Source organism: Coffea arabica, chromosome 4c, assembly GCF_036785885.1.
Source record: "Coffea arabica cultivar ET-39 chromosome 4c, Coffea Arabica ET-39 HiFi, whole genome shotgun sequence".
Lineage (NCBI taxonomy): Eukaryota > Viridiplantae > Streptophyta > Magnoliopsida > Gentianales > Rubiaceae > Coffea > Coffea arabica.
The window spans coordinates 8,860,347-8,883,579 of record NC_092316.1 but is presented as its reverse complement, the minus strand read 5'-3'; the positions used below and the strand labels follow the sequence as shown (position 1 = coordinate 8,883,579).

At 35.4% G+C, this 23,233-nt stretch overlaps 3 protein-coding genes across 3 annotated transcripts; 2 read left to right on the top strand and 1 right to left on the bottom strand.

Annotated features, from left to right (window-relative positions):
- Positions 1 to 1,754: 1,754 nt before the first annotated feature.
- Positions 1,755 to 8,082, bottom strand: LOC113738453 (CBS domain-containing protein CBSCBSPB5-like). Its single transcript, XM_027265658.2, has 14 exons — positions 7,867 to 8,082; positions 7,595 to 7,758; positions 6,971 to 7,139; positions 6,533 to 6,836; positions 6,240 to 6,318; positions 6,002 to 6,115; positions 5,846 to 5,912; positions 5,642 to 5,747; positions 5,444 to 5,502; positions 4,164 to 4,270; positions 3,960 to 4,093; positions 2,667 to 2,752; positions 2,452 to 2,541; positions 1,755 to 2,274 (listed from the first exon to the last, which is right to left on the bottom strand). Exons 2-14 carry the CDS (start codon positions 7,738 to 7,740, stop codon positions 2,095 to 2,097), a joined length of 1,641 nt encoding a protein of 546 aa, XP_027121459.2. The 5' UTR covers positions 7,741 to 7,758; positions 7,867 to 8,082; the 3' UTR covers positions 1,755 to 2,094.
- Positions 8,083 to 12,628: 4,546 nt separating this feature from the next.
- LOC113739809 (nucleolar protein 56-like) lies at positions 12,629 to 16,567 on the top strand. The gene is made up of 8 exons (XM_027267149.2): positions 12,629 to 12,918; positions 13,811 to 14,025; positions 14,125 to 14,282; positions 14,568 to 14,755; positions 14,852 to 15,104; positions 15,305 to 15,453; positions 15,537 to 15,671; positions 15,914 to 16,567. Exons 1-8 carry the CDS (start codon positions 12,714 to 12,716, stop codon positions 16,294 to 16,296), a joined length of 1,686 nt encoding a protein of 561 aa, XP_027122950.1. The 5' UTR covers positions 12,629 to 12,713; the 3' UTR covers positions 16,297 to 16,567.
- Positions 16,568 to 18,000: 1,433 nt separating this feature from the next.
- Positions 18,001 to 22,755, top strand: LOC113738424 (adenylate kinase 4). Its single transcript, XM_027265621.2, has 6 exons — positions 18,001 to 18,389; positions 20,390 to 20,535; positions 20,663 to 20,782; positions 20,897 to 21,064; positions 21,312 to 21,401; positions 22,447 to 22,755. The coding sequence occupies exons 1-6, from the start codon at positions 18,275 to 18,277 to the stop codon at positions 22,543 to 22,545; spliced, it is 738 nt and encodes a 245-aa protein (XP_027121422.1). The 5' UTR covers positions 18,001 to 18,274; the 3' UTR covers positions 22,546 to 22,755.
- Positions 22,756 to 23,233: the final 478 nt, after the last annotated feature.

The following is a 23,233-nucleotide window of genomic DNA, read 5'->3' as shown; positions in this document are numbered from 1 at the left end:
TTTGAGTACCAGATTTTTCTTCAACACAGCTTCCTTTTTCATATTTTCATCAGATTAACATACCAAGTAGCCTACAGGCATATCAACATCAAGTAGTTTTACCTGCTGTAGTTTTATCTCCATAATAATCACCATACCATGTGAAGTAGAGGCCTATTAACAAAGCCCTGGAATTTTATCGCCTTGTCTGTAGAACAAGGTGTTGCTGCTGTGGTATAAGCAATTGTGTGGGAAAGAATAGCTATCCAAGTATAGGCATTCTTCAAACATCACTGTGATTTTCAATTTGAAGGGCGTGTTTCCTTTTTCAAGAACAAACAGAACAGTACCTTTTAATGACATGTTTAATAGTTAGCAGTTTAACCATACTGCGTGGAAAATAAAACTGTAAATTGCAAAGTATGACAATGAGGAGATGATTGCTGCAGTTGATACAAGTTGAGTTTATGAAAGCAATGACTGAAAAAGATTAGTACAAACCAAAGTTAGTCTATGGATTAAGAGTAAATTATAGTAGATTTGGGCCAAGTGTTTGCCCCAAAGGTAAGAAATAAGAAGTATAGATGTTCCTACGAGTTGGCAAAAAATGCCCACAATATTCGAACAAATCCAATCTGAAAACTAGGGTCCGTGATTGGCGATCCGCACTATTTGATCGGATCAAAAGAGGTCACATACCGGCTTATATACATAGCAAGTTGGGGTCAAAAAGAATTAAGAACCTACGGGTATCCAACCTATCCCACACATATATATTTTTTATTTTTTATATTTATACACATACTACAAAATAATATTTTTAAAGCTAACTAAATAATTTGATAGAAAAAATTGCGCTACAAATATGAGAGGCTATAGTTTGCTTACAAGATTTATTTGTAGATGTCATGATCTAATATTTTTTAGAGAAGAGTTTTATTGCTATGAAATGTATATTTAAGAAAAAAGGTACTACTTATTTCAAATTTTCATTGATTTTGAATTTTTTATTTTTTTTTTTCTTGTAGTCTTTTTACTTGTTTGTTTCTCAATAAAAGACCATTTTTTTTTAGAAAAAATCTATGTTGAATTTTAGATGAATATATAAAATACAAAATTAAATTAGTATAAATTATTTTTTAAAAACATTAAATGATGAGTAGGAGAGCAGATATCCATTGACCCGACTCTCTTTCCGTGAATATCCGATAATCAAGTAGACACTGATATGCGAGACGAATATAGGTCAAAAAATGACTAACCTGCCAAGTGCGAATTCGGTCAGCCAAATGGTGCACGGAACTGATATCCAAAACCATGCATACCCCCAAGATGTTCTTGAAAGACTTCCACATTACACGTTATTGAATTGTCTCACACTTGGATACACTCGATTTTTAAAGACCGATGACCGAGATTGTGCCACATCATTTCACCAAATAATATAGCACAACCTGGACCATTGATACTTTAAAAACTGGATCTACCAATTTTAATGCTATTGAATTTATTGATGCTTTGAGGTGGTTAAATCATTTGATTTCAACGATTAGGGGAAAAAAAGAGAAAAAAAAAAAACTGAAATGAAATGTTAATTTTAATCTGTTTTATGAAACATATTGTCAATAATTCCTGCAAAACAAGTATCACGTTCGTCTGTGGGATAAATAAAGCACTCGCGTAGGGTAGCGTATCAAACTGCATCATACAGACAAAAATAGAAGCAAATAAATATTAATAATGCAATAAGACATTGACGACAGACGAGCAAAACGGGATAAACACAGCTGCTGTTTGTTCTGTATTAACACTGCCACTGGCCTCCATATCCCGGTTACAATCTCAGCATTCGAAAAATTATCACGAATACCAGTTTGCAACTTCGTGAATCCAAAAACAAGCCTGAGAGCTTTTCTTACAATTCACAGCTCCAGAAAATGGCACCCACAAAAATTGTATGGCAGGCAAAATAATTACAACCTTTTGGGTATGAATCTACTTGACGCAACTGCACAGCGCAAGCCACCGTCAACTCGAGTAAATCTCAGCCACTGAGCTCTGAAAAAATAAGCGTTGTTTTGAAAATCTACATCGCAGCTTAACTTCTTGCAAGCGTTACTTGCCAGATCTCCTAAAAAATGCTAATACGCCTAAACCAGCAACTAGAGCAGCTCCAGCTGCCACGGCACTGTACGCTGACGCCCATGCATCTTCATGAGCATAGTCCATACTGACGGAGCCAGAACCTTTCCTATGACCAGGTCTTCCTGAGTAATCTAAATGTAATCTTAGTCCCTGTTGAAGTTAAAAATGGTTAGTGTCATTAACTGCTCACCGTTGGAATGAGGAAGAACATCCAGAGTCAAAATGACAGAACTGTCTTTCTAAGTGGTAAAGGAACCTATGTGCCACACCAGTTACAAGATTCTCAACTTCAGATTTTCTGACCCTACTATGAAAACCCAAGTATACCTTCCAACCAGCCAACCTTGCATGGTCCACAGCTGCTACAAGATCACTATCTGATGCAAGTACCACCTTGTCATGGTCTTCATCTTCATACTGCAGAACAATTATTATATAAGAATAAGAGTATTCAACAGAGACAAAGAAGAACTAATGCGTTCACTGAAGGAAACAGTGGTACTTTTTTAGCACCAAAGAAGAGAACAAGGAGTTGAGCCTACCAAAATCTGAGGAAGGTTTTTGCGGTCAATGTCATCACCCACTCTTTGAATAATTGAAGTTATAAGATCTGTTAAGCTACGTGTATCTGAACTCAAAACCAGAAACAAAAGGTTAGGTCCTTGGAGAATTATACGTCTAATGAAATTTGTAGAAGTTCATGTGTGCTGAACAACTGATTTATGTATACATGATTGAGAGCTAAGTATGTTTACTTTGTTATCATTATTCCTACTACTTGTTGATAACGATGTGAAAGATGCAGCAGGGATTTAACTGCTTAATATGAAGAAAAGGATAAATTTAATGGCTGCTGTCAATTTCTCAAGACCTTGTTTTTTGTTCAAAATGAATAGTAGGATTATCACTCGACAGCAATGAATCAGAAAAACTTTCACGTGACAGCAATATTGATTTCCTTTTCGTCATCAAGAAGGATTGAGCCATTTTAGTTTCTTCACAGATAACAAATTCACAAAGGATCCATGTTAAACTTTTAAACATTTCCTGATTGTGAAGCGAACACACATCAGGCATAAGTAGAAGACAAATCCACATATCTATCATTTTTGTAGATAATATGAACACATGAACCCAGAATACAAACTAATGTAGCCAATTTATCTTTTCCCACAAAAATAGTGATTTGAGTTTACATGTCATCACCTTTATACCTAACTACAACATTAGAAGTCTAAATCAAGTTCTAGTACATTTCAATTAAGTTATAAATGATCACAAATAAATAATAAGTAGGTGTGCAATGGATAGAAGCTAGGTTACAATAAGATTGGTGCACTAAGGGCATTTTTTGGGTTAAGGGACTGAGTGGGAAAGGAAAAAGAAAGGAATAGGAGGGCTTTGGTCTGCTTTGCCTTGATTGACTTTCGAGGAAAATGAAAACATAAGGGGGGGGGGGGGGGGGGAGCAAGGGAGGGATTAGGACTAGTTATGTTGCTTGTGTTTGGTTCATCCAAATAAAAAAGGAGTTGGAGGTAAAAGAGACCTATTTGTAATGGAAATTATATTTACTGCTAAATTAACAGCGAACTTTCTTTCCCCTCTCCAAACACTATGTTACTGTTTGCTTTCAAGCAAATACATAAAAAATGAGGAACAAAAACCAGTAACAGAACTAGGCAACTAAGCTATCCAAACGGCATCGAAGGAAACCTACTTTCCTTTCCTTTCTTTTGCACTGTAGTAGTACCCAGGGTGTCTTGCTAAATGTGAAACATGATCTTCAAGATTATAATTGCCATGAATGGCGTCTATTGAATATGACAAATACATACCACAGTTGAACCGATGCATTCTTCCCTTCCTGTCCTGAATTTTGAAAGCAAATGTGCTTGGCATGCTTGACGAAGGATAGGGAAGAGATCTCCCTGTGTCTGCCCCATCAGAAGCCATCTTTAAGGAACCCTCACTGAAATGTTAAACAAAAATATAAGAGAAAAAGTGTAAGCAAATCCTTATATGTAAAGAAAGTCGTCTACCTCCGGGTTTCCTCCTCATCATCAGGAGCAAGTGCCATGGCAGAATCCCAAAATTTTTGCATCATGGTGTTTGCAGCCTCTGTAGTAACTCCAGCAGTATTTCCCACCTAGTTAAAGGTGCAAACAACAAATATTAATATTCTCGCCACAAATAACAAGAGCACACTTGAGGAAGAGGAATTTGATATTCAAAATGTATTCTTTCAATTCCACTAAATCTACTAAACAACCAACAAAAGCAGAGATCTCTGTTCCATATAAATCATATCCTTGAAACAATAACTGTTGAAAATGAATTGCACATAAGATAGGAAAGGAAGTTCTTGTAGAGCCTAGTTCTACTGAGTTGTCAGAAATAAATGGAAGGAACAAGACAAGAATATGCAACTAAAACGGAAAAGAAACAATGCTACAGAATTACTAGTTCTTAAGTTTGTTTCTAATGAATTACTAGTTCTTAAGTTTGTTTCTAATGTACAAGGAATCGTTGCCATACAACCATTCAAGTCAACCTCATCATAACAAAGGGAATAAACTGGGTCTGGATGGAATAAAGAACTAGTAAAATGAAATGCTGGAACCAACTAAAAGGAACTCAAGGACTTCATATGACAAGAATTTGAGACATTATATCATCTCTTACTGTTCTAGTAGAAACCCAATAAACTATGCCTTCTCACCCTGGTGAACAACAATGAGACTGTGAGAGATAAGACACTCAAATTACTGATATTAATTCTCTTTATTATCCATTAATTTGTTGATCCAAGATGTCCAACATCACATCAGGTAACAAATTTAAGAAGAAACCACACCAATTCCAGAAAGACAGCATTCTAAAAGTTTCCTACTTAAGAAACCGGGGAAATGTGGAGTGAAGATGATGAAAAGAAACTGCAGCACTAGGGCTGTCAATGAACCGAGCTGCTGGGTCAGATGCTCGCTTGAGCTTGGTCAAAATTGAGATTGAGTCAAGCTCAAGCATGCTATTTTGGTTTCCACAAATATGTTCTCCTTAATACTGTAGATGATAGTATTGCATAACTGGTGATTATAGTTTAGATCATCTTTTGCTCCCAATCTGAATAGGTAATAAGGATTATACAAAGGAAACTAACAGCAAGGTGATAACAGTGAACTCTAATTACTACCATGGGTCTTTAAGTGTACTGAAACATAAGTAGACAATTTCAATGCAACAAAATCCAAAATCTCAAGAAGACCTAAGCTGTCAAACCCATCTAGCATGGTACACTGGAGAAAGGTGGAATAGAACTTACAGTCGCTACTGCTGCATGAGTAATATGAAGTACATCTACAACAGCAACTACAATTCCATCTGATTCAAAATTTAAAATGTCACAAAACTTACAAGTAAACACAGATTATTTACTCGCATCAAATTTATGTGACAAAATAGCGTACATGGATAAACTTGTAAATGATCATTATATGGTCATTCATGAGTATGAATTTACCTCTATCAACAACAGGAAGGTGTAAAAATTTTCCATCATGCATTGTATGCAATGCATCAACAATAGGTGTATCAACTGTTGCACATTCTGGATTTGGTGTCATAACCTATATCACAAATTTCACAGATTTTCCAGAGGACACATCAAGAGTCAGACCACTACTGAGACATAGAGAGAGAGAGAGAGAGAGAGAGAGAGAGAGACCTTCTCCACTAGAGTTGAATCAGCTGGAAGATCTTGTGCTATAACACGCATCAAGATGTCCTTTGAACTGAAAAATTTTATAGGGACAAATCAAGATGTCATTAGTATATACCAAACCCTATAGTTAAAACTTGAATCTAGAAAAAGGAAACTCACGTAAGAATTCCTCTCGGTTTATTTTCAACTGTTATAATTGCAGAGTTTGTTCGCAATTCAAGCATCTTCTTTGTTGCCAACAGGACACTATCAGTTGGTTCAACTGTAACAACCCTAGCAATGAAACAATCAGCATGATAATGTCACCAACATAGAATTAATGTGTGTAATAATTAAAGCATTCAATAACCAAAGGTCCAAAACATAACTAAAATACGTAAGTAAAAGTATTACCTACTTTGAATTCTCAGGAATAATTGTAGACAGTGAGGGCCTAAACATCCGCTCTCGAATTGTTTCAATGAATGTATTAGAGCCTGTATGTCAACCAAATTAAAAGAGTGACTCAAATTATCACAGTGAGGGAACAGATTTGTTACTTGAGCAACCAAGAAACCAATGCTCGACTCAGCACCAGGCAGATGTTTGGCCAAAACAAACAAGAAAAGGAAGGAAGGAAAAAGGGCACACAAAATAGACATGAAAGTCAAATCTGGTGAAGTACACATTGAGTAACATCCTGTAACTAACCAGAAACGGATGCTCCCCAGTGCTTTTCAACACCTTCAACAGCAGCTGCAATTGCCTTTCCCTTCTCAGCTGCTCTTTCCATCCGAGCAATAGCATCATACAAACATTTTGCTATATCAAGTAAAGCAATAACTTCTCCATTTTCCACAACAGGCAAATGCCTAAATTTTCCTTGCACCATCTTTTGCAATGCCTCCACAGCAAGTGTGTCAGAAAGCACAAATACTGGGTTTCTTGTCATAACTTTTGAAACAGGAGTCTCCTCAAGATTAAGCTCACGAGCAATTACTCTTGTTGCTATATCCTTCACTCACAAGAATGAGCAGTTGTTAAGATATGTGAAATCAAATAGAAGTCTAGATTCAAGTGAATGTAAAATTTAATTTATTTTACTAGTAATTATACTGCGTCATACTACCTAAGCAACTATGTTCAAACCTTATCTGTCAAGATTCCACACAATAAGGCATTTGAGTCAGTAAGTAGTAACGCATCAACTCTACGAGCAGCCATACGCCGGCAAGCGTCATTAATACTTGTAGTATCAGGTACTGTCAGAGCTTTCGACAACCTCAATCTCTTTACTGTCCGCTCACCGGTCAGCCCCCTGCTTAAAAGGCCGTTTCCAAATTATATCCAGTGATACAAGCATCAAGCAGAAGGCAACAACCCTTAAGAAAAAAAACTCAAATCCCTTGATTTCATATTACCAAACTTCAAAAGGACACCTCACAAATTAAACTGCCGAATGAAATACGCAGCAGAAGGCATAGGATTTAAATATCAGATGTTTCAAATTGAATTAAAAAAGCAGCCTCAAATACCAATCAGGATTTCATCATCATTCATGTTCCAAACACTCAAGCAATTTGCGATTATAATTTCTCAACAACCCAACAACAGCCAAAAACACTTTTTTCTCTTGCCTTTTCCATCTAAAAACAACGTGGCAATGACAGCTAAAGATAAAATTGCACAAAACGCAAAATTCAACCATATCCATATCCGCCAAAGTCGGAACACGAAAATAGAATATTAAAAATAGAAAGCAAAAGTACATACATGGAACGAGAAGACGACAGAGATTTCCGGTGAGGAGATTCGGAGCCTCCATTATCGAAACCCGCTCCGACAGCTTTCTTCCTCATCTGCGAGCTCAAAGATAAGCTTCTCCTTGACGATGATCCCCCTCCTTGACTCGTCGTCATTCCGATATTGGAAAAACCCTAATTAATCAAAACTCAATCCCAAAATGACTATCAATCTTCCAAAAAAAAAAAAACAAACAAGCCCAAAAAATCACATTTCGAAAGGATAAGAAATACATATTCTACCTGAGAAGAAAGTCAACGATCAAATAATAAGGATTGGATGAGGGGGGGAGGGGGACGACCGCCGGTGAATTTTCCGGGAAATTCAAAATAATTAATTCAAATTTCCGGGGAAATTGCAGCTCTGGTTGCAAGGCAATAGCTATGAGAGGGAAAGGCTGGAGAAGGAAAGAAATGGGTGAAATGAATAATTTTGCTGCTTTCGTGGATGCACGCGTGAGTTCTACAGGTGCGGAATTGTGCGAAATTTTCGATTTAAGGAATTTTGGCCAATGGAGATTTGCCAGGTGGACGAATCTGGTCTTCCAATTTCATTGGACTGACAGTTATGCTATGGTTGACATGTGTTACCGATCAAGCATCTAATTCCAATTAGGCCCCTCCAATTTTTATTGGTATAATTTTTATTTGCGTTGATTTGAATTTTGCGTGAATTGCTACATACATGTTTTGGTGATAAGCTATAAATCAATTTTGGAAATATTGTAGTAGCATAATTTTTATTTGGGTGATCTAAATTTTGCGGGAATTGCTACACATGTGTTGTGGTGATAAGTTATAATTCAATTTTACTAATATGATATATTATCTACCGCGCTTAGGGGGCACACGCTTTATAAGTAGTGCATGAAGTTTTATGATTTTAAGTTCGATAGATTTCTGAAAATTTTTATATCATTAATCCAGAGCGTCATTAGGAGAATGAGCTACGTACGAGATTGGTGAGCAAAAATAAGGAGAAAGAGCTACGTACGAGAATAGAGAAGGAATGAGGGGAGAAGGGAAGTCCAATGAGGAGGTAATTTACTAATTTAAAATTTAATAATTTTTATTCCATTATACGTGCCTAATGTAAATTCAATATATATTTTATAAATTACAAGTTTCTATATTCATTTTACGGTTTGTGATTAATCATGTTCGAATTGAGTTGAATCCCTTATAGAAAAAACTCTTCCGATATCATCTTTTCTATTTTCATGAGTTTCAAGACTTAATACGTCATAGTTAAAGAATCTTGCACCAACATCCGTCGGCCAACTCCCAATTTGTTAAGACGCTAAAGAGAGAGCATATGATACTGTATATGTATTTATGTAGCATTATAGACCTGCATTAGGTTACCATGAGAGTTTGAGGCTGCTAGATAGAAAAAGGGTAGTCTATGCTTGCTTGTGATGTTTCGAATTCAAGTCTTGCATGTCTGCGTGCGTGTCGAGTGAACTGGGGAGAGAAGAAAGATAGATAATAGGATGGATAATGCTCTCCAGAACCACTGGGTCAATAGCTCAGTGACCACCAGGGAGGGATTTGGGTTGTAGGTGAGGATTCGAACCTCACCTGCAGCGAAAAAAAATTTAAAGATTGTATCATAACACTCTCTTAGTGTAGTTGAATCTGTATACTCACTAGCCCGTACAACAGCCTCTTTAGGCTCCCCCTCTCCCTAGATTAGGATAGAATAGGGCTGCAAACGAGCCAAGTCGAGTCGAATTTTGAGCTAATCGAGCCGAACCTCGACTAAATTTTGCCAAACTCGAACTTGAGCTCAAACTCGACGAGCCAGCAAATTTAAAGCTCGAGCTTGACTCGAATCGATTCGAGTCGAGAGTTCGAGCTCGGAAAAAAAAAATTATTTTATTTTTTTTAAAAATAAATAAAATAATATTTTTTCTTAATAAATAATAAAATATTAATGATATATATGTAATTTTACTATTAAAATAAGAAAATAAAAATATATATATATACTTAAAATAAAAAATATATACATACTTAAAAAAAATATTTTATATATATATATATATATATATATATATATATATATATATACTCGAACTCGCGAGCAAACTTAATATTTTGAACTCGAGTTCGAGCTCAATTTCGACTTGAGCCAGCTCGAGCTTAACTCGAGCTTGACTCGAGCGGCTCGCGAGCAGCTCGATTCATTTGCAGCCCTAAGATAAAATAAGTTATACAAATATATAGTTGCTGAAAAAAAAAAGGATAATACTCTCCGGTCTCCTCTCCAGGAAAACTCATGTTAGGTTTCAGAGATTCCGTAAGAAAAAGGAAAGAAGGGGTCGGAAGGCAGGGCAACCGTGTCCGTGTATACACACGGTAAAGCATACAGCAGTTGACTACGTATGCCCTGAGTCTAATAAAATTTCTGAGAATAGCGAGCTAGGATTGACCGGATAGCATTAAAATAACTAATTTATTAGCATTCTAATCCGTACTGTGCATGAATTAAAATTTTAAATTATAATAACAATAATAATAAATAAATTATTTAAAATTATTCTACAAAAAGGTTAAAAAAGCAATAGAAAAAGGCTAAAAAAGCAAAAGAGTGTTATTTTATTATTTAGCTTATATCAAAATATTATATTTATATATTTTATCTTCAACACGTATAGTATACTTAAAAAAATTTGAAATAAAGCTCACAAAGGCACCTAAAGAAATACCAAAAGTATATCAAACACACACTTTATCTTGTATCTTGCTACTCTTTTTTCACCTATAAATGGTAATTCATTTACTTTGATTCACATATCAATAAATGGATTTGGGTATGTAGCGAATTTAATTATATTCAAATGGGTGATACAATTAAACTCATTAATTAGCAAGTATTAAGTGGGTAGATTTGGATCCCCATTTAGACCGAATCATACAATAATGAGTACTACCATTAGTGACAAAGAAACAGAAAAAATCTGCCCAAATTCAAAATCTATTTTTGCTCAAATAAATATTTTGGCTCTACTAATAATAGTAAAATCAACAAAATATATCTTTGCATTGAAATTCTTGACCAGAGAAAACTAAATTACAAATGTGAAGTTTGGGATAATTTTTATCTTTTGGTAGATTAAAAACGCCTCTGAGATAGAGCTTCTCATTGTTATGCCACAAAAATAGAACTCGTCAAGATTATATATTTGCATTACAAGTACATGTGGCACCAAATACATTAAATAAAATTATGCTGACGTAAATCCGATCATCAAAACCTAAACCCTACTTTAGCCACCTTTGCCGTTGCCCATTTTCTGGGAATAATTTTAGAAACCTCCCCTAAGGTTTACGACAGTTTCACTGCCCTTCCATCAGATTTTCAAAACATTATTAACCTCAAACTAACGTTCTTATAACAAATTAGCCAAATTCAAAAAAGTCAACAATAAAAAAAATGATTTCAAAAGTAAAAAGAATATTTCATACCAAACAGACCCCTTAACTTATTACTAGTTGATTATCAAAAGGAAGTATTCGTTAAAAATGGATAATAAAGACTAAACTCTAACACACGTGTAATAGAATTTACTAAAAATGACTATTTTTCATAGTATTATATAAAACAGCAAAATCAAAGTATTGGAGAGAAAAACTTGTTAGTTTGAAATCAAGATTTACGTGAAAAATTTCTAAACTCTTATAGTTAGTTTATGAGCTGTGATTTGATGATAAAAGAAAAAAAGGTGACAGAAAAGACACTTCTTCTAGCATTTTGAAAGTTTTTGAGGGGCAGAAAAGTATAAAAAGTGTCTAATTTGGACAGATGAACTCTTACTGTTATGGTTATCAAAGTTTTCCGCCCAAATGTTGGCGGAGAGCTTCGGAAAAGCTGAGAGTGCCCTAAATGCCAAATTTGTCCTCAAATGTGGATTGAACAAATTTTTATTGACACACACACACACACACACACACATATATATATATATATATATCCAAAATCATCTCTTTTCCTACTTTAACTCTCAAATAACATTAATATCTCTTCTCTTCCTTTCTCTTATTTTCTTTTCTTTCATAACTTAACACTTCCCATCATTTCTTTTCTAACCTAAACATCCAAATTAGCTATTAGTATCAGAATTTGCAAGATTTTGAAAAGGAATTGCATAAGACAAAGCATGACCTTTTTAAGAAAAAAATCTATTTTTTTTGATGGCTAATGATAAAAAATATAGATGGCTAATGGTTAAAAATACAGAATATGCTAAAATATGTTCTATTTTTTTGAATTATTTCTTTAACTTGCGAGGTCTATTATTTCACGTGATTAGCAAGAAATTTTCATCATTTGTAATTAAAAAGAAAACTAACTCTCAAGCAATGCTTGGATTAATAAAAGGATATAATTTTAATGGAAAAGCAAATAAATCAAAGTAGAAAATTTTTTTTCTAACCATCTTATTTGGATTACTAATACAACGAAAAGAAAAGGAACACCCAATATTTTGGAAAAGAAAGGAAAGAATATATTATGTGCAGTTATATTTTATCCATAACATAATAAAATCTAATTGTAAATATATTTTAATATTTTACCTTCTTTTTGTGTATTTTCATATTTATTTTGTTATTCTTATGAAAAATTTATGAAATAATAATATTTAAATAGGAATTTTAATCTTTTTTTTAGGGGAAAGAAATTACATGAACTACTAAAATATAGAAAAACAACTTTAAAATATTACAATTATCGTTATAAAATTTAGTATTCAAGATTTTTAAATTTTTTTTATATTCAAAATCATGGTTAATTTAGTACAAGTGACTAAATTGTTTTTCTCCATATATATATGTAATATTTCCGAAGTTGTAAGGATAATAAAGTCATTTGACCATCCATAAAAGTAAGTATTAAGGCCCAAGTGGTTTATGACTAGGAGAGAGGTAAGTGATATGTTCAAAAATTTAGGGGAGGCTAGTGAAATTGTTATAAACCTCAAGGGAGGTTTCTGAAATTATTCCCATTTGCAGCTTCCTATAGATAGAGGAACTTAGGGTTTTGAATGAAACTCAGTAGGGTTTTGAAGGAGACTTAGCAGGCAGCAATGGCGCTGTACCTTTTGTACGAATCAGCGTCGGGTTATTCACTGTTTTTAGCAGGTGGGTTGGATGAAATTGGGCAGAACACGGATGCTGTTCGGAGCTCCGTTACTGATTTCAACCGCTTTGGCAAAGTAGTACAGCTCGCAGCTTTTAGCCCTTTCGAGTCCGCTCTTGAAGCTCTTAAACAATGCAATTCCATTTCCGAAGGTGTTGTAACAAACCCAGGAATCTCTTTTTCTTGGTCCTGAACTTTTGTGTATTGGGGGAAATTTAAATATCCGATTTTTGTCAAAATCTTGAAACTTTATTTGATTGCAGCTGTATGGAATGTGTATTGGATAGTTTAGGGGAATCTTTGCAGTTTCAGAAGCTGTTTAGTTTTGTTTTCTTGGTTTCTATTCTGTTTGTTATTTATGGAAAAGGATGCAAATATGAAAGTGTATTGGTGTAATTGTTTGTTAAATGTCAATAATGAAGAACGGGAAAGTTAAAAGTATGTTGTATCCATGATTTTACAGAAGTTTCTTGCTACATTTTTCTGATGGGAAGGAGTTGATGGTAACATAGAGCTATGTGTTATCCCCACGAAATGAAGCATAGTCGCTTGGGACTTTGTGAATGGAGTTTTGGAAGTTCTTAATTTTTAAATATTTTGGTGATTTAGGTGTTTGATCGTTGGTTTTAGTGAAAGTTGTTGTATGCTCCTGAATGGAGTACGGAGAATTCAATGCCTTGTTGTTGGTGATTATTGACCAACCAAGTGGCTAAATATTCTCATGGTGGTTGGGGTTTAGAGATTTAAGGTTGGGGTGGCAATGAGGTTGAGGGGGTTTCTTTGGGTGGATATGTTGGAATAAAGAAGTACAAGAGCTGCAAATTTCTGACGACTTTTCAGTTTTGAATGTGGGATTTTGTTGCTGAGATGTTGGCTTAGTTGTTACAGTTAAACATTTTTTTAATCTGTTATTTTTATCGGTCTTTTAGGTCTTTACTACTTGTGGATTTTCTTAGTGCATTTTTCTCCTTCCCTGTTTAGTGTCTTCGGAGGGGTGTGATTTATGTGAATACATTGCTTCAGTTCTAAATTTTTGTGTTTTAGGGCAAATGGCTGACGAGCTAAGGAACTTCTTGGAGATCAATCTCCCAAAAGTGAAGGAAGGTAAGAAGGCTAAGTTCATTCTGGGCGTTTCAGAGCCTAAGCTGGGGTCGCATATCCATGAAGAAACTAAGATTCCCTGCCAAAGCAATGAGTTTGTTCTTGAGCTCCTTCGTGGCGTGCGTTTACATTTTGACAAGTACATTAAAAATCTCAAGGTCTGCACTTTACTTTTTTGCTTTTTACTGGTTGACATTTTGGATATACTGCTAAGTTTTTTCCTCCTTCTCTTTCTTTATTTTTTTCATTTTTCATAGACTGGTGACTTGGAGAAAGCTCAACTTGGTTTGGGACACAGTTACAGCCGAGCAAAGGTCAAGTTCAATGTTAACCGTGTTGACAATATGGTTATTCAGGCAATCTTCCTTCTTGATACCCTTGATAAGGATATTAATTCCTTTTCCATGAGAGTAAGGTTTGTATTTGTCTTATTGTGCTCCCTTAAGGCCATTACTGTAAATTTACTCCTTGCTTTCTTTTTCCTGTATTGTTTAATCATGTATTTAACCTTTGGGCTTCAGTCTGATCAGTGTCTTTGTTCATGCTATGCAACTTGAACAACTAATCCTCATTGTATTATTGTGTAAACGTGGCTTGTAGGCAAAAGGTTCCCTTACTGGTCCTACTCCTTTTCTTGAACATCTTCATTTGAAACTTGGCTCTAGATTCATGAACTGTTTCCTATCTTATCATGATGCAGGGAATGGTACTCTTGGCATTTTCCTGAATTGGTGAAGATAGTCAATGACAACTATCTATATGCTAAAGTTGCAAAATTTGTGGATGACAAGTCAAAGTTGGCTGAAGATTCTTTACCAGGCCTAACTGAGATTGTCGGGGATGAAGATAAAGCAAAGGAAATCATAGAAGCGGCCAAAGCATCTATGGGTATATGAATGCTAACTTTGTAGTCTTTTTCTTTGGTTAAATGCTGATTTCTGTAGTCACCAAAACAATATTGATATGCTTTTTTCCTCATTTCAGGACAGGACTTGTCACCAGTTGACTTGATTAATGTCAAGCAATTTGCACAAAGGGTGATTGATCTTGCTGAGTACAGGAAGACACTCTATGATTATCTAGTTGCTAAAATGAATGACATAGCACCAAATTTGGCTGCACTCATTGGTGAAGTTGTGGGCGCTCGCTTGATTTCTCATGCCGGAAGTCTTACAAACCTGGCAAAGTGTCCTTCTTCTACACTTCAGATCCTTGGTGCTGAGAAGGCACTCTTCAGGTGTTCTATGTCTTACCAGCCTCCTTTAGTTAGTTGTTGCAATCCTTGAGACATGCAACTTGTTATGTTTGAAAGCCATGGCACATAATTTACAACTTGCTGCTCATATTACACCCCAACTTTTATGGGAAATGGATGAATATTAGTGCCTGTTCATGGAGCTTAATGGCACCAATTGATTGACCACCCTCTGGTTTCAGGGCACTGAAAACTCGAGGAAACACTCCAAAGTATGGTCTTATATTTCACTCATCTTTCATTGGTCGGGCTTCTGCTCGTAATAAAGGACGAATGGCTCGTTATCTAGCAAACAAGTGCTCAATTGCATCTCGCATTGATTGTTTCTTGGGTGAGCGAGGAAAAAGCATGTCTTTATTAGTCATTCTATCTACTCCACCGAGTAATTTTCTGCTTTTTCTCCCCCATTTACAGAGAAGAATACCAATGCCTATGGCGAGAAACTCCGTGAACAAGTCGAAGAGAGACTTGACTTTTATGACAAGGGGGTTGCTCCTCGTAAAAACATTGATGTGATGAAGGCTGCTTTAGAAAATTCTGAAAAGAAAGGTGTGTGGATTTTATTGCTTATTCCTTTAGTTGCTCATCCATCAAATGAATTGATGAACTTTTGATTCCATTTCTTCGAGTGAATACTTCTGGCTCTCTGGTGAGCCCAGAATGCGGTAACTTGGCTGTTAAAGTGAACATGACTTGAAATTCACGTGTCTCTTGAGACATGCTTTTTAGTCAAGCAATTACTAGTTTACTACTTACAGGTGTTTACTCGTTGTGTCTGCTTGGGTTTGCAGAATTGGAAATGGATGTTGATGATGCACCTGATGAGCCTTCAGTAAAGAAAAGCAAACAAAAGAAGTCAAAAGCTCAAGGTGCAGAAGATGGTGAAGCCATGGAAGAGGATAAAACTCCAGCTGTTACAAATGGCGATGCTTTTGATGAGCCTGAAACTGAGAAGAAGAAGAAGAAAAGGGAGAAGCGAAAGTTGGAAGAGGAGTCTGAGAAGGATCGAGCTACAGAAGATGCAAATGGTGACAATGGATTGACCGCAGAGGATGGAACAGCAAAGAAGAAGAAAAAGAAGAAGAGTAGGGATGAAGATGGAGAGACTCTAACTGGTTCTAGTGAAGGTAAAAAGAAAAAGAAGAAGAAATCAAAGAGCAAAGACGATGAATGACTTGTGTATGGTGTAATTGGGTTATAAAGCTGCTGCCTTCTATGTGGCCCTTGCTTATTTCATGTTGTATTTACTAGGAGAAGATTTATGCCCCTGTTTACTAAGTCAGCTTCAGGCTGCTCTAAGCTGGTACTTTTAGGTACGAGTAAGTGTCGTTTTCTCCTTTATGACCTCTATGATTGGTGGACGTCGTTGCTAGTGAAAATGATGGTCATAATTTTGGATTCCTTCTGCCAAATACAGCATTTGCTATTCTGGTTTTGAACTGTTAGCCCTTGCTTGTATGATAATCCTATTTTATTTTAGCTTAAAAAAGTCTGCTGCCTGTCTTGTTTCGCTTATGATTAAGGCAGTACCAATAGCAGAGATCATAGGTTTTCATGAATGTGAATCAAAGTGTAATTCCAGTACGTGCCAGAATCGACCTTTGTTATGCATCCTGAAAGCTGCTTGCTTTCACGCCTGAATATTCAGATGGGATAGTATTGTGCGAAGTTTTCCGTTTACAGGACCATTTCTGTGTGAGGAAGGAAAAATCCATCATCAATTTTGCCTTTTGACCGGTGTGATGACAGTTGGGATGTGTCAAATTCAGTGGTAATCCCACTTATTATGTGATGGTTAAAAAAATTTAAATAAATAATACATGACAAATTAAATAAACAAGACATTTGACATAAATATAGAAGTGAAACTGAATTGTCACAAACGATCATCAGACTGTGGGCTTCCTCAATGCCATTTTTTCAGTGGCAATTCAGTGTCACTTCTATATTTATGCCAAATGTTTTGTTTATTTAATTTGTCATGTGTTATTTATTTAAATTTCTTTTACCATTACGTGATAAGTGAGATTGGCACTAGATTTGGCACCGAATAGTGGCATAGAGGATCCCAAATGTGTTTCTCAAGTCAACTAAATTGAGATTCCATCCTCACAATAAGGTCTTGTTTGGATTGCTATTTTTAGAAATTTTTGTTGAAAAATGTATTGTATCGATTTAATGTATATGAAATAAAAAAAATGATTGAAAAATATATTTATGAAAAACATAAAAAAAAAATGTTTGCGAAAACTAACAATCCATTGTCTTAAGCAACCAAAAGGGTTGATGTTTAGGTTATTTTTATTTTGCACCCTTTAACTATAAGTTTTGCTTTGACTCTTAAAATTCAAAATGAGATACTCTAGTCCATATAGTATAATATTTGCATCATTTTAGTCCTTAGCGCATAATATTTCTCCGACTTTAATTCCCTACACTATAAAATATGTTACATTTTAGTTCTCAAAGTATAAAATTTTGTTCTTTTTGAATATAATATTTGTCTCACTTTCATGGATGATTTTATTTAAATGGGGCAAATTTTATATTTTAAGGATTAAAGTGTCTCATTTTAAAGTTTATAAAGTAAAGTAGAATTTAGGTATAATTAAAGAGTGCAATATTAATGGAATACTAGTTTTGTTTGTGGTGAAAATATGTAATATAACGCCTTAGTTTTTAGAGGATCATATTGCTTCCTGTTAATGTTTTGTTTTTTGTCATGAAAACATGCATACATATCTATACATACATACATATATATATATATTAGAATGAAAATAGAAGAAAAAATCAAATACTATTAAAAAGGGTAATTGGAAAGGGTACACAAGGCCATGAAAGTCTTTTCACATACAAAGACCTCGGGAATCCAAACATGCCGCAGGAAAGCACAATGCCCCCGTTTTCCCCCTCGCTCTATTCTCCCACCCCTCGACTTCTTCCTTTTCTCTGCCTATTACTAACGTCAAAGCGTTGGAAGGTCCGCGCTACCCGCCACAGCTCACCAATCACGACGACACCTCCTCCTAACTCCTTTCTTCTTCTTCTTTTACTAGTTTTCTGCCACTGAACCTTCTTATCACATTCATATTTGTCGGCCCTTTTATCAACAACCCAAGGGCCAAAAAAGAGCAAGATCTGAAAAAAAAATGGAAGCAGCTGCAGCAGCCAATTTGGAGGATGTCCCTTCTGTGGATCTCATGACTGAACTCCTCCGCCGCATGAAGTGCTCCTCCAAACCCGATAAACGCCTTATTCTCGTTGGTAATTTTCTTTTGTGAAGAATTTTAAGTACTTTTTGTTCATGGATTTTAGATAAAAATTGCCTTTTTTTTGCCATGAAAAAATGAAAAGTTTTGCTTCTTTTTTTTCTCTTTGTTTTTGCCTTGTTTTTGTGGGTCTTCTGTTTTTTCTTTTTTGAATACAGTTTTTATTCAATTGCATTGTAACTCGTGGGATTTTTTGTCGTTGAATATGTTAATTGGACCTTGAAATTTGTAGTTTCTGTGGCTGCTGGTCCATTTTTTTATTTGAAAATATGGTGTTATTCTCTTTTTCTGTTTCCCTTTTTGGGATTTGCCTAATTTGGGATTTGGATACGAAAAAGTAAAAGTAGATAGGATATTAAGATGCAAAAAGATTTCTGCTTTCTCAAGTAATGCAGAATTTAAATTGAATTGTAGTTGAACGGGGATGGAAGATGAAACATGATGACAAGTTTTTATCCGAACATTCAGAAGATTTTCTTTTACCAAATTTGTCTTAAAGATGTATTTTCTCGAGCTTTTGAATCACTTGCGCGTTTCAATTGGGACCTGTTGCTTTCCTGAACAGAAGATTACTTGTTAAGATTACAGAAGAGTGTGTATGAAGAAAGATGAGGAAAGATCTTCTTTGCATATCTATCATGCTTCCCTTGGCTGTTTTGCCTGAAAAGTTACAGCTTTTCAGTCTACGAGAGGAGAAAGATAGTTGTGGGTTAACAAAGGTTTTGTGAAAAAATAAGAAAGTTGAGATTATATATTTTTTCAGAGTTGGGAGGCAGCAGGCTATCTGAACTCCTACAAGTTTGTGGAAAGATACTGTTAAAGTGCATCACTTCTTTGTTTGAGTTGCCTCAGTGTACAATATATATGCTTATTAATTCAAATTGTGAATTACAAATTCCCATATTCAAGGAAAGACCATCAGTAACCAATTTTGCATAATTTATTAGCAATTGATTTGCCCATAAGTTATCCAGATGTCAGTGAAAACAAAAAGAAGTGAGTTACATATGATTGTTACATGCATAGTAGTTAACAGTGCCCGGAGCATGCGGTTTGAGTGCAATGACCAGCGAGCCCAATGTCAGCACTATTTCCTTGTTGCAGTGACTGACTTTTATGTAGCATAGGGAAAGCACAAAAGTGCAAAAGCTCACTTTTCCAATTTTACTTCTTTTTCTGCTTTTCTGTTCTTTTTTTCTTTTGAGTTAACTGTTGATTAGTGACTTGGATCAGTTTTGAGAAGCATTGAGTAACTTATTGTAAGTAGGGTAAAAGCTGCAGTCCTGCAGTTTCTCTTTCCTCTCCACCATGACCTTTGATGGCTTTGTCTTCTCTTCAAACGATAAGATGAGGACATGGATAAAATTGATGAAGATCTTTAGATGCTTAATATTCTCTGGGTGTTGGAATGCTTTAAATATTTAACCTGTGAAGATTTCTTCTCTACATTTTACTTTTTGGTCATGACTTAATGTCAAAATTTTATATGATTAGCATTTAAGCTGTTTTATGTTACTTTATTGTTAATATATGGATTTTAACCGAGGGTGCAATTTGTGGTTAAAGTACTCTTAGCATGCTGTGCTTTCGTTTTGAAGCAAATCTTGGAGGAAAGATCTATATTATAGGCTCAAATCTGTTTGAAGTTGCAATTCCTTTACTTATGTTTTTAAAAATTGACTACATTATTGACTTGGACAATGTGAACCAACTGATTATAACTTTAGACTCTTGGCAAATGCAGAAGAGTTATTTTGATAATGAGAATGTTTGATGTATGCTTGTGTTTCAACCCTCAGTTTTAAAAATGCACACATTAGTAATATCAATTTTCTGGTCCTAACTCAAATCTGAAGTAGCAGATGGCTTATGTTTGTTTTCCCTCAGCATGAATGGTTCAATTCTGATGTTTTTTTGATATTTTTGATAAGTTTCAGTGGAAGTATTTTTCTTGACCATTTAGTGATTAATGTGTTGGAAATGGTTGCTTTGCAGGTCCACCTGGATCTGGTAAGGGAACACAATCACCACTTATTAAAGATGAATACTGCCTATGTCACTTGGCTACTGGTGATATGCTTAGAGCTGCTGTTGCAGCCAAAACCCCGCTTGGAGTTAAGGCTAAGGAGGCCATGGATAAGGTATACTATGTTTTTAATTGGTACATTTACTCGTAAATTTCTTCTGTGGTATGTGCTTGGATGCGTTTGCTCATCTGTATATGGAATCCCTTTCTTTCTGATTTATTTTGATTGTGCTGCTTCTTAGGGAGAGCTTGTATCAGATGATTTGGTTGTTGGTATAATAGATGATGCTCTGAAGAAGCCTTCTTGTCAAAAGGGGTTCATTCTTGACGGATTCCCAAGGACAGTGGTCCAAGCGGAAAAGGTTTGAATTTGTGCAGCATACAGATTTTATCAACTTCTTATTGATGTCTAGTACTTTTACTGAATATGGGTACATGCGTTGATCATAACCATGCTATAATTTCTTCCTGTTCAGCTGGATGAGATGCTTGAAAAACGAGGTGCTAAAGTTGACAAAGTTCTCAACTTTGCAATTGATGATGCAATCTTGGAGGAGAGGATTACTGGACGCTGGATCCACCCTTCAAGTGGTAGAACCTACCATACAAAATTTGCGCCCCCTAAAGCACCTGGAATTGATGATGTAAGACTTCAAATTGTTTGTCCTATTTCAGTATTTTGGTTCTGTGACTGGTATCTGGATGCCAATCTATGTATGAGTAACTATTTCTGGTTCTGTGACTGTTGTATTTTAATCTCCTTGTGAATATTCCCAATATGGATCAAACTTTGGGACGACAATTAACTATTAATTCGTTGATGGGTTATTTGGAACCAGACACGCAAAGGCTGACTCTGTTGTGCTTTTTTTTTTTCCTTTTTGGGTGAAGGTCACTGGAGAGCCTCTCATTCAACGCAAGGATGATACTCCTGCCGTGCTCAAGTCTAGGCTAGAGTCCTTCCACAGGCAGACTGAACCGGTATTCTTTCATTTTCTTATGTTTCAGGGTTTCTTGAATGCTGATATTTTCATTCTCCTGCCTTGGTTTGCTTCTTTAATTGAACTGTGCCCTATGAAACAAGACTTTGATACATCATTACGTGCCTTTACAACTCATTTCATGTTTGAGAAAGTGTAGGTTTGATTTGTCAAAAATCATTTCACTAGGTTTATATCTTGTCTTTAAAATCATCTCTTCCAGATTTCCATAAGTAGGACACAGAATACATTGAGGTAAATAATGGGGATGGAGGTTTTGTTCTCAAAAGCTAGTTTTCTTTATATGCTTGACCTCTGGTAAATACTTGAAAGAAAATGGGTGTCATCAAAATTAGGTGAGTGCGAAGATAAGCACAAAAATAGTGAAAGGATACTAGTTGTGGTCTAACAATTGTTGGCATCCATGCTTCCATGTTTTGTCGGTTAATTGATACAGACAAATACTCCCAGAGGCACACTGTGTGGAGGCAGATGCTGTTGAACTGAACAATTGTTATTGCACTAGTTGTAAAACTCCTGGGTCTTAATCGTGTTGATTAACAGCTGTTGCACACTGCTATTGTATAACCTAAAGCAGTATTAGAGTGTGCTGAAGAGACAGAAATGGGTGAAATTACAAGCTTGCAGGGTCAAAGACAGATGAATTTTGAGATCTATGGCTAACAAGTATAAATGGGTTTTGCATTGTGAATATTGCATTGATCCTTAAAAATTTGCAATGTCTATTGGTTAGTATCTATCCATGTAATAGTGAGGTTGTGCTTTGACTCAGTTAAATATGATCTGGGACATGATCTGGGACGACCATTCTTATGGTTAAATCGGGTACTAAACAATGCCATATGGTGCTGAATAGGCTTAATAGCTAATATATTTGTTTCTGGTGCTGAGGCATTGGCTATAAGACGTCATTAAGAGTTCTGTGCCATGCTGCTTGTTCTGGACTGAGGCCTTGAATCTGCTCTATATGAACCTGGTTTACCAATTTGGTTGCATATTTTAAGATGTCTTTTTGGCTTATGCAGGTTATTGATTATTACAAGAAGAAGGGCATCGTTGCAAACCTTCCTGCTGAGAAGAAACCGGAAGAAGTCACGTCCGTGATTAACAAGGCACTCTCCTGATTGAAGAGGCTGCTGAGTTTTTCTGTTGACTAAACATTGAACTTGTGTTTATGTGGATTTTGGTCGCATAGATAAAATACATCATTCAGTTACTGACGGACCTGCTTCCTTCGTGGGGTTTTTGCCTTTTTAACGCTAAGCACGCTTCGGAAATAGCTTTGGAAGAGATTCTTACTCTTGAGTTATAAAATAAATGTGGACATTTTTCCAGAGGATTATGTTCCATTGTATTGCATTGTTTCGAATCATTCAATGGAGTTATGACTCTGATGCTCTGATCTCGTGGGAATTGGGGCTTTGAGCGTTTTACTTTTGTCCCATTGACCTTGTTTACAAGTGGAATTGACCTCGACACCCCAAAATCTCTCGTTTCGATTGTTATTTTTTTCTGAAGTTTTTGTAGAAAAATACATTGTAACTATTTGAAACATGTGCGGTGAAAAATATATTCAAACAAAACGTAAAACGTTTTTTGGGAATAAAAATGGCAATCCAAGGAAGTTAACTTTCTGTTAAAAAAAAAAAATTTGTCAATATTTTAAGAGATGTCTTAGATGGTTAGGTGTAATTTTTTTTTTTTTTTTGTTTTCAAAAGTGAGACTAATTTGAGAAAGTATCTAAATATAAGAATGTAATAAATTTGAATATGTGTTTTCAAATGCTAAATTTTAAATATATAGTAACGTGT

What these genes read in the sequence shown, in the direction of transcription:
- LOC113738453 (XM_027265658.2), bottom strand. Translation starts at nt 7,740, where the DNA reads ATGACGACGAGTCAAGGAGGGGGATCATCGTCAAGGAGAAGCTTATCT. An exon ending in GTGGAATCTTGACAGATAAG is followed by an intron (nt 6,837 to 6,970) that starts GTTTGAACATAG and finishes TTGTGAGTGAAG; the next exon opens with GATATAGCAACAAGAGTAAT. An exon ending in ATTATTCCTGAGAATTCAAA is followed by an intron (nt 6,116 to 6,239) that starts GTAGGTAATACT and finishes TTTCATTGCTAG; the next exon opens with GGTTGTTACAGTTGAACCAA.
- LOC113739809 (XM_027267149.2), top strand. Translation starts at nt 12,714, where the DNA reads ATGGCGCTGTACCTTTTGTACGAATCAGCGTCGGGTTATTCACTGTTT. An exon ending in AGTACATTAAAAATCTCAAG is followed by an intron (nt 14,026 to 14,124) that starts GTCTGCACTTTA and finishes CATTTTTCATAG; the next exon opens with ACTGGTGACTTGGAGAAAGC. An exon ending in AGCGGCCAAAGCATCTATGG is followed by an intron (nt 14,756 to 14,851) that starts GTATATGAATGC and finishes TCCTCATTTCAG; the next exon opens with GACAGGACTTGTCACCAGTT.
- LOC113738424 (XM_027265621.2), top strand. Translation starts at nt 18,275, where the DNA reads ATGGAAGCAGCTGCAGCAGCCAATTTGGAGGATGTCCCTTCTGTGGAT. An exon ending in TAAACGCCTTATTCTCGTTG is followed by an intron (nt 18,390 to 20,389) that starts GTAATTTTCTTT and finishes GTTGCTTTGCAG; the next exon opens with GTCCACCTGGATCTGGTAAG. An exon ending in CAGTGGTCCAAGCGGAAAAG is followed by an intron (nt 20,783 to 20,896) that starts GTTTGAATTTGT and finishes CTTCCTGTTCAG; the next exon opens with CTGGATGAGATGCTTGAAAA.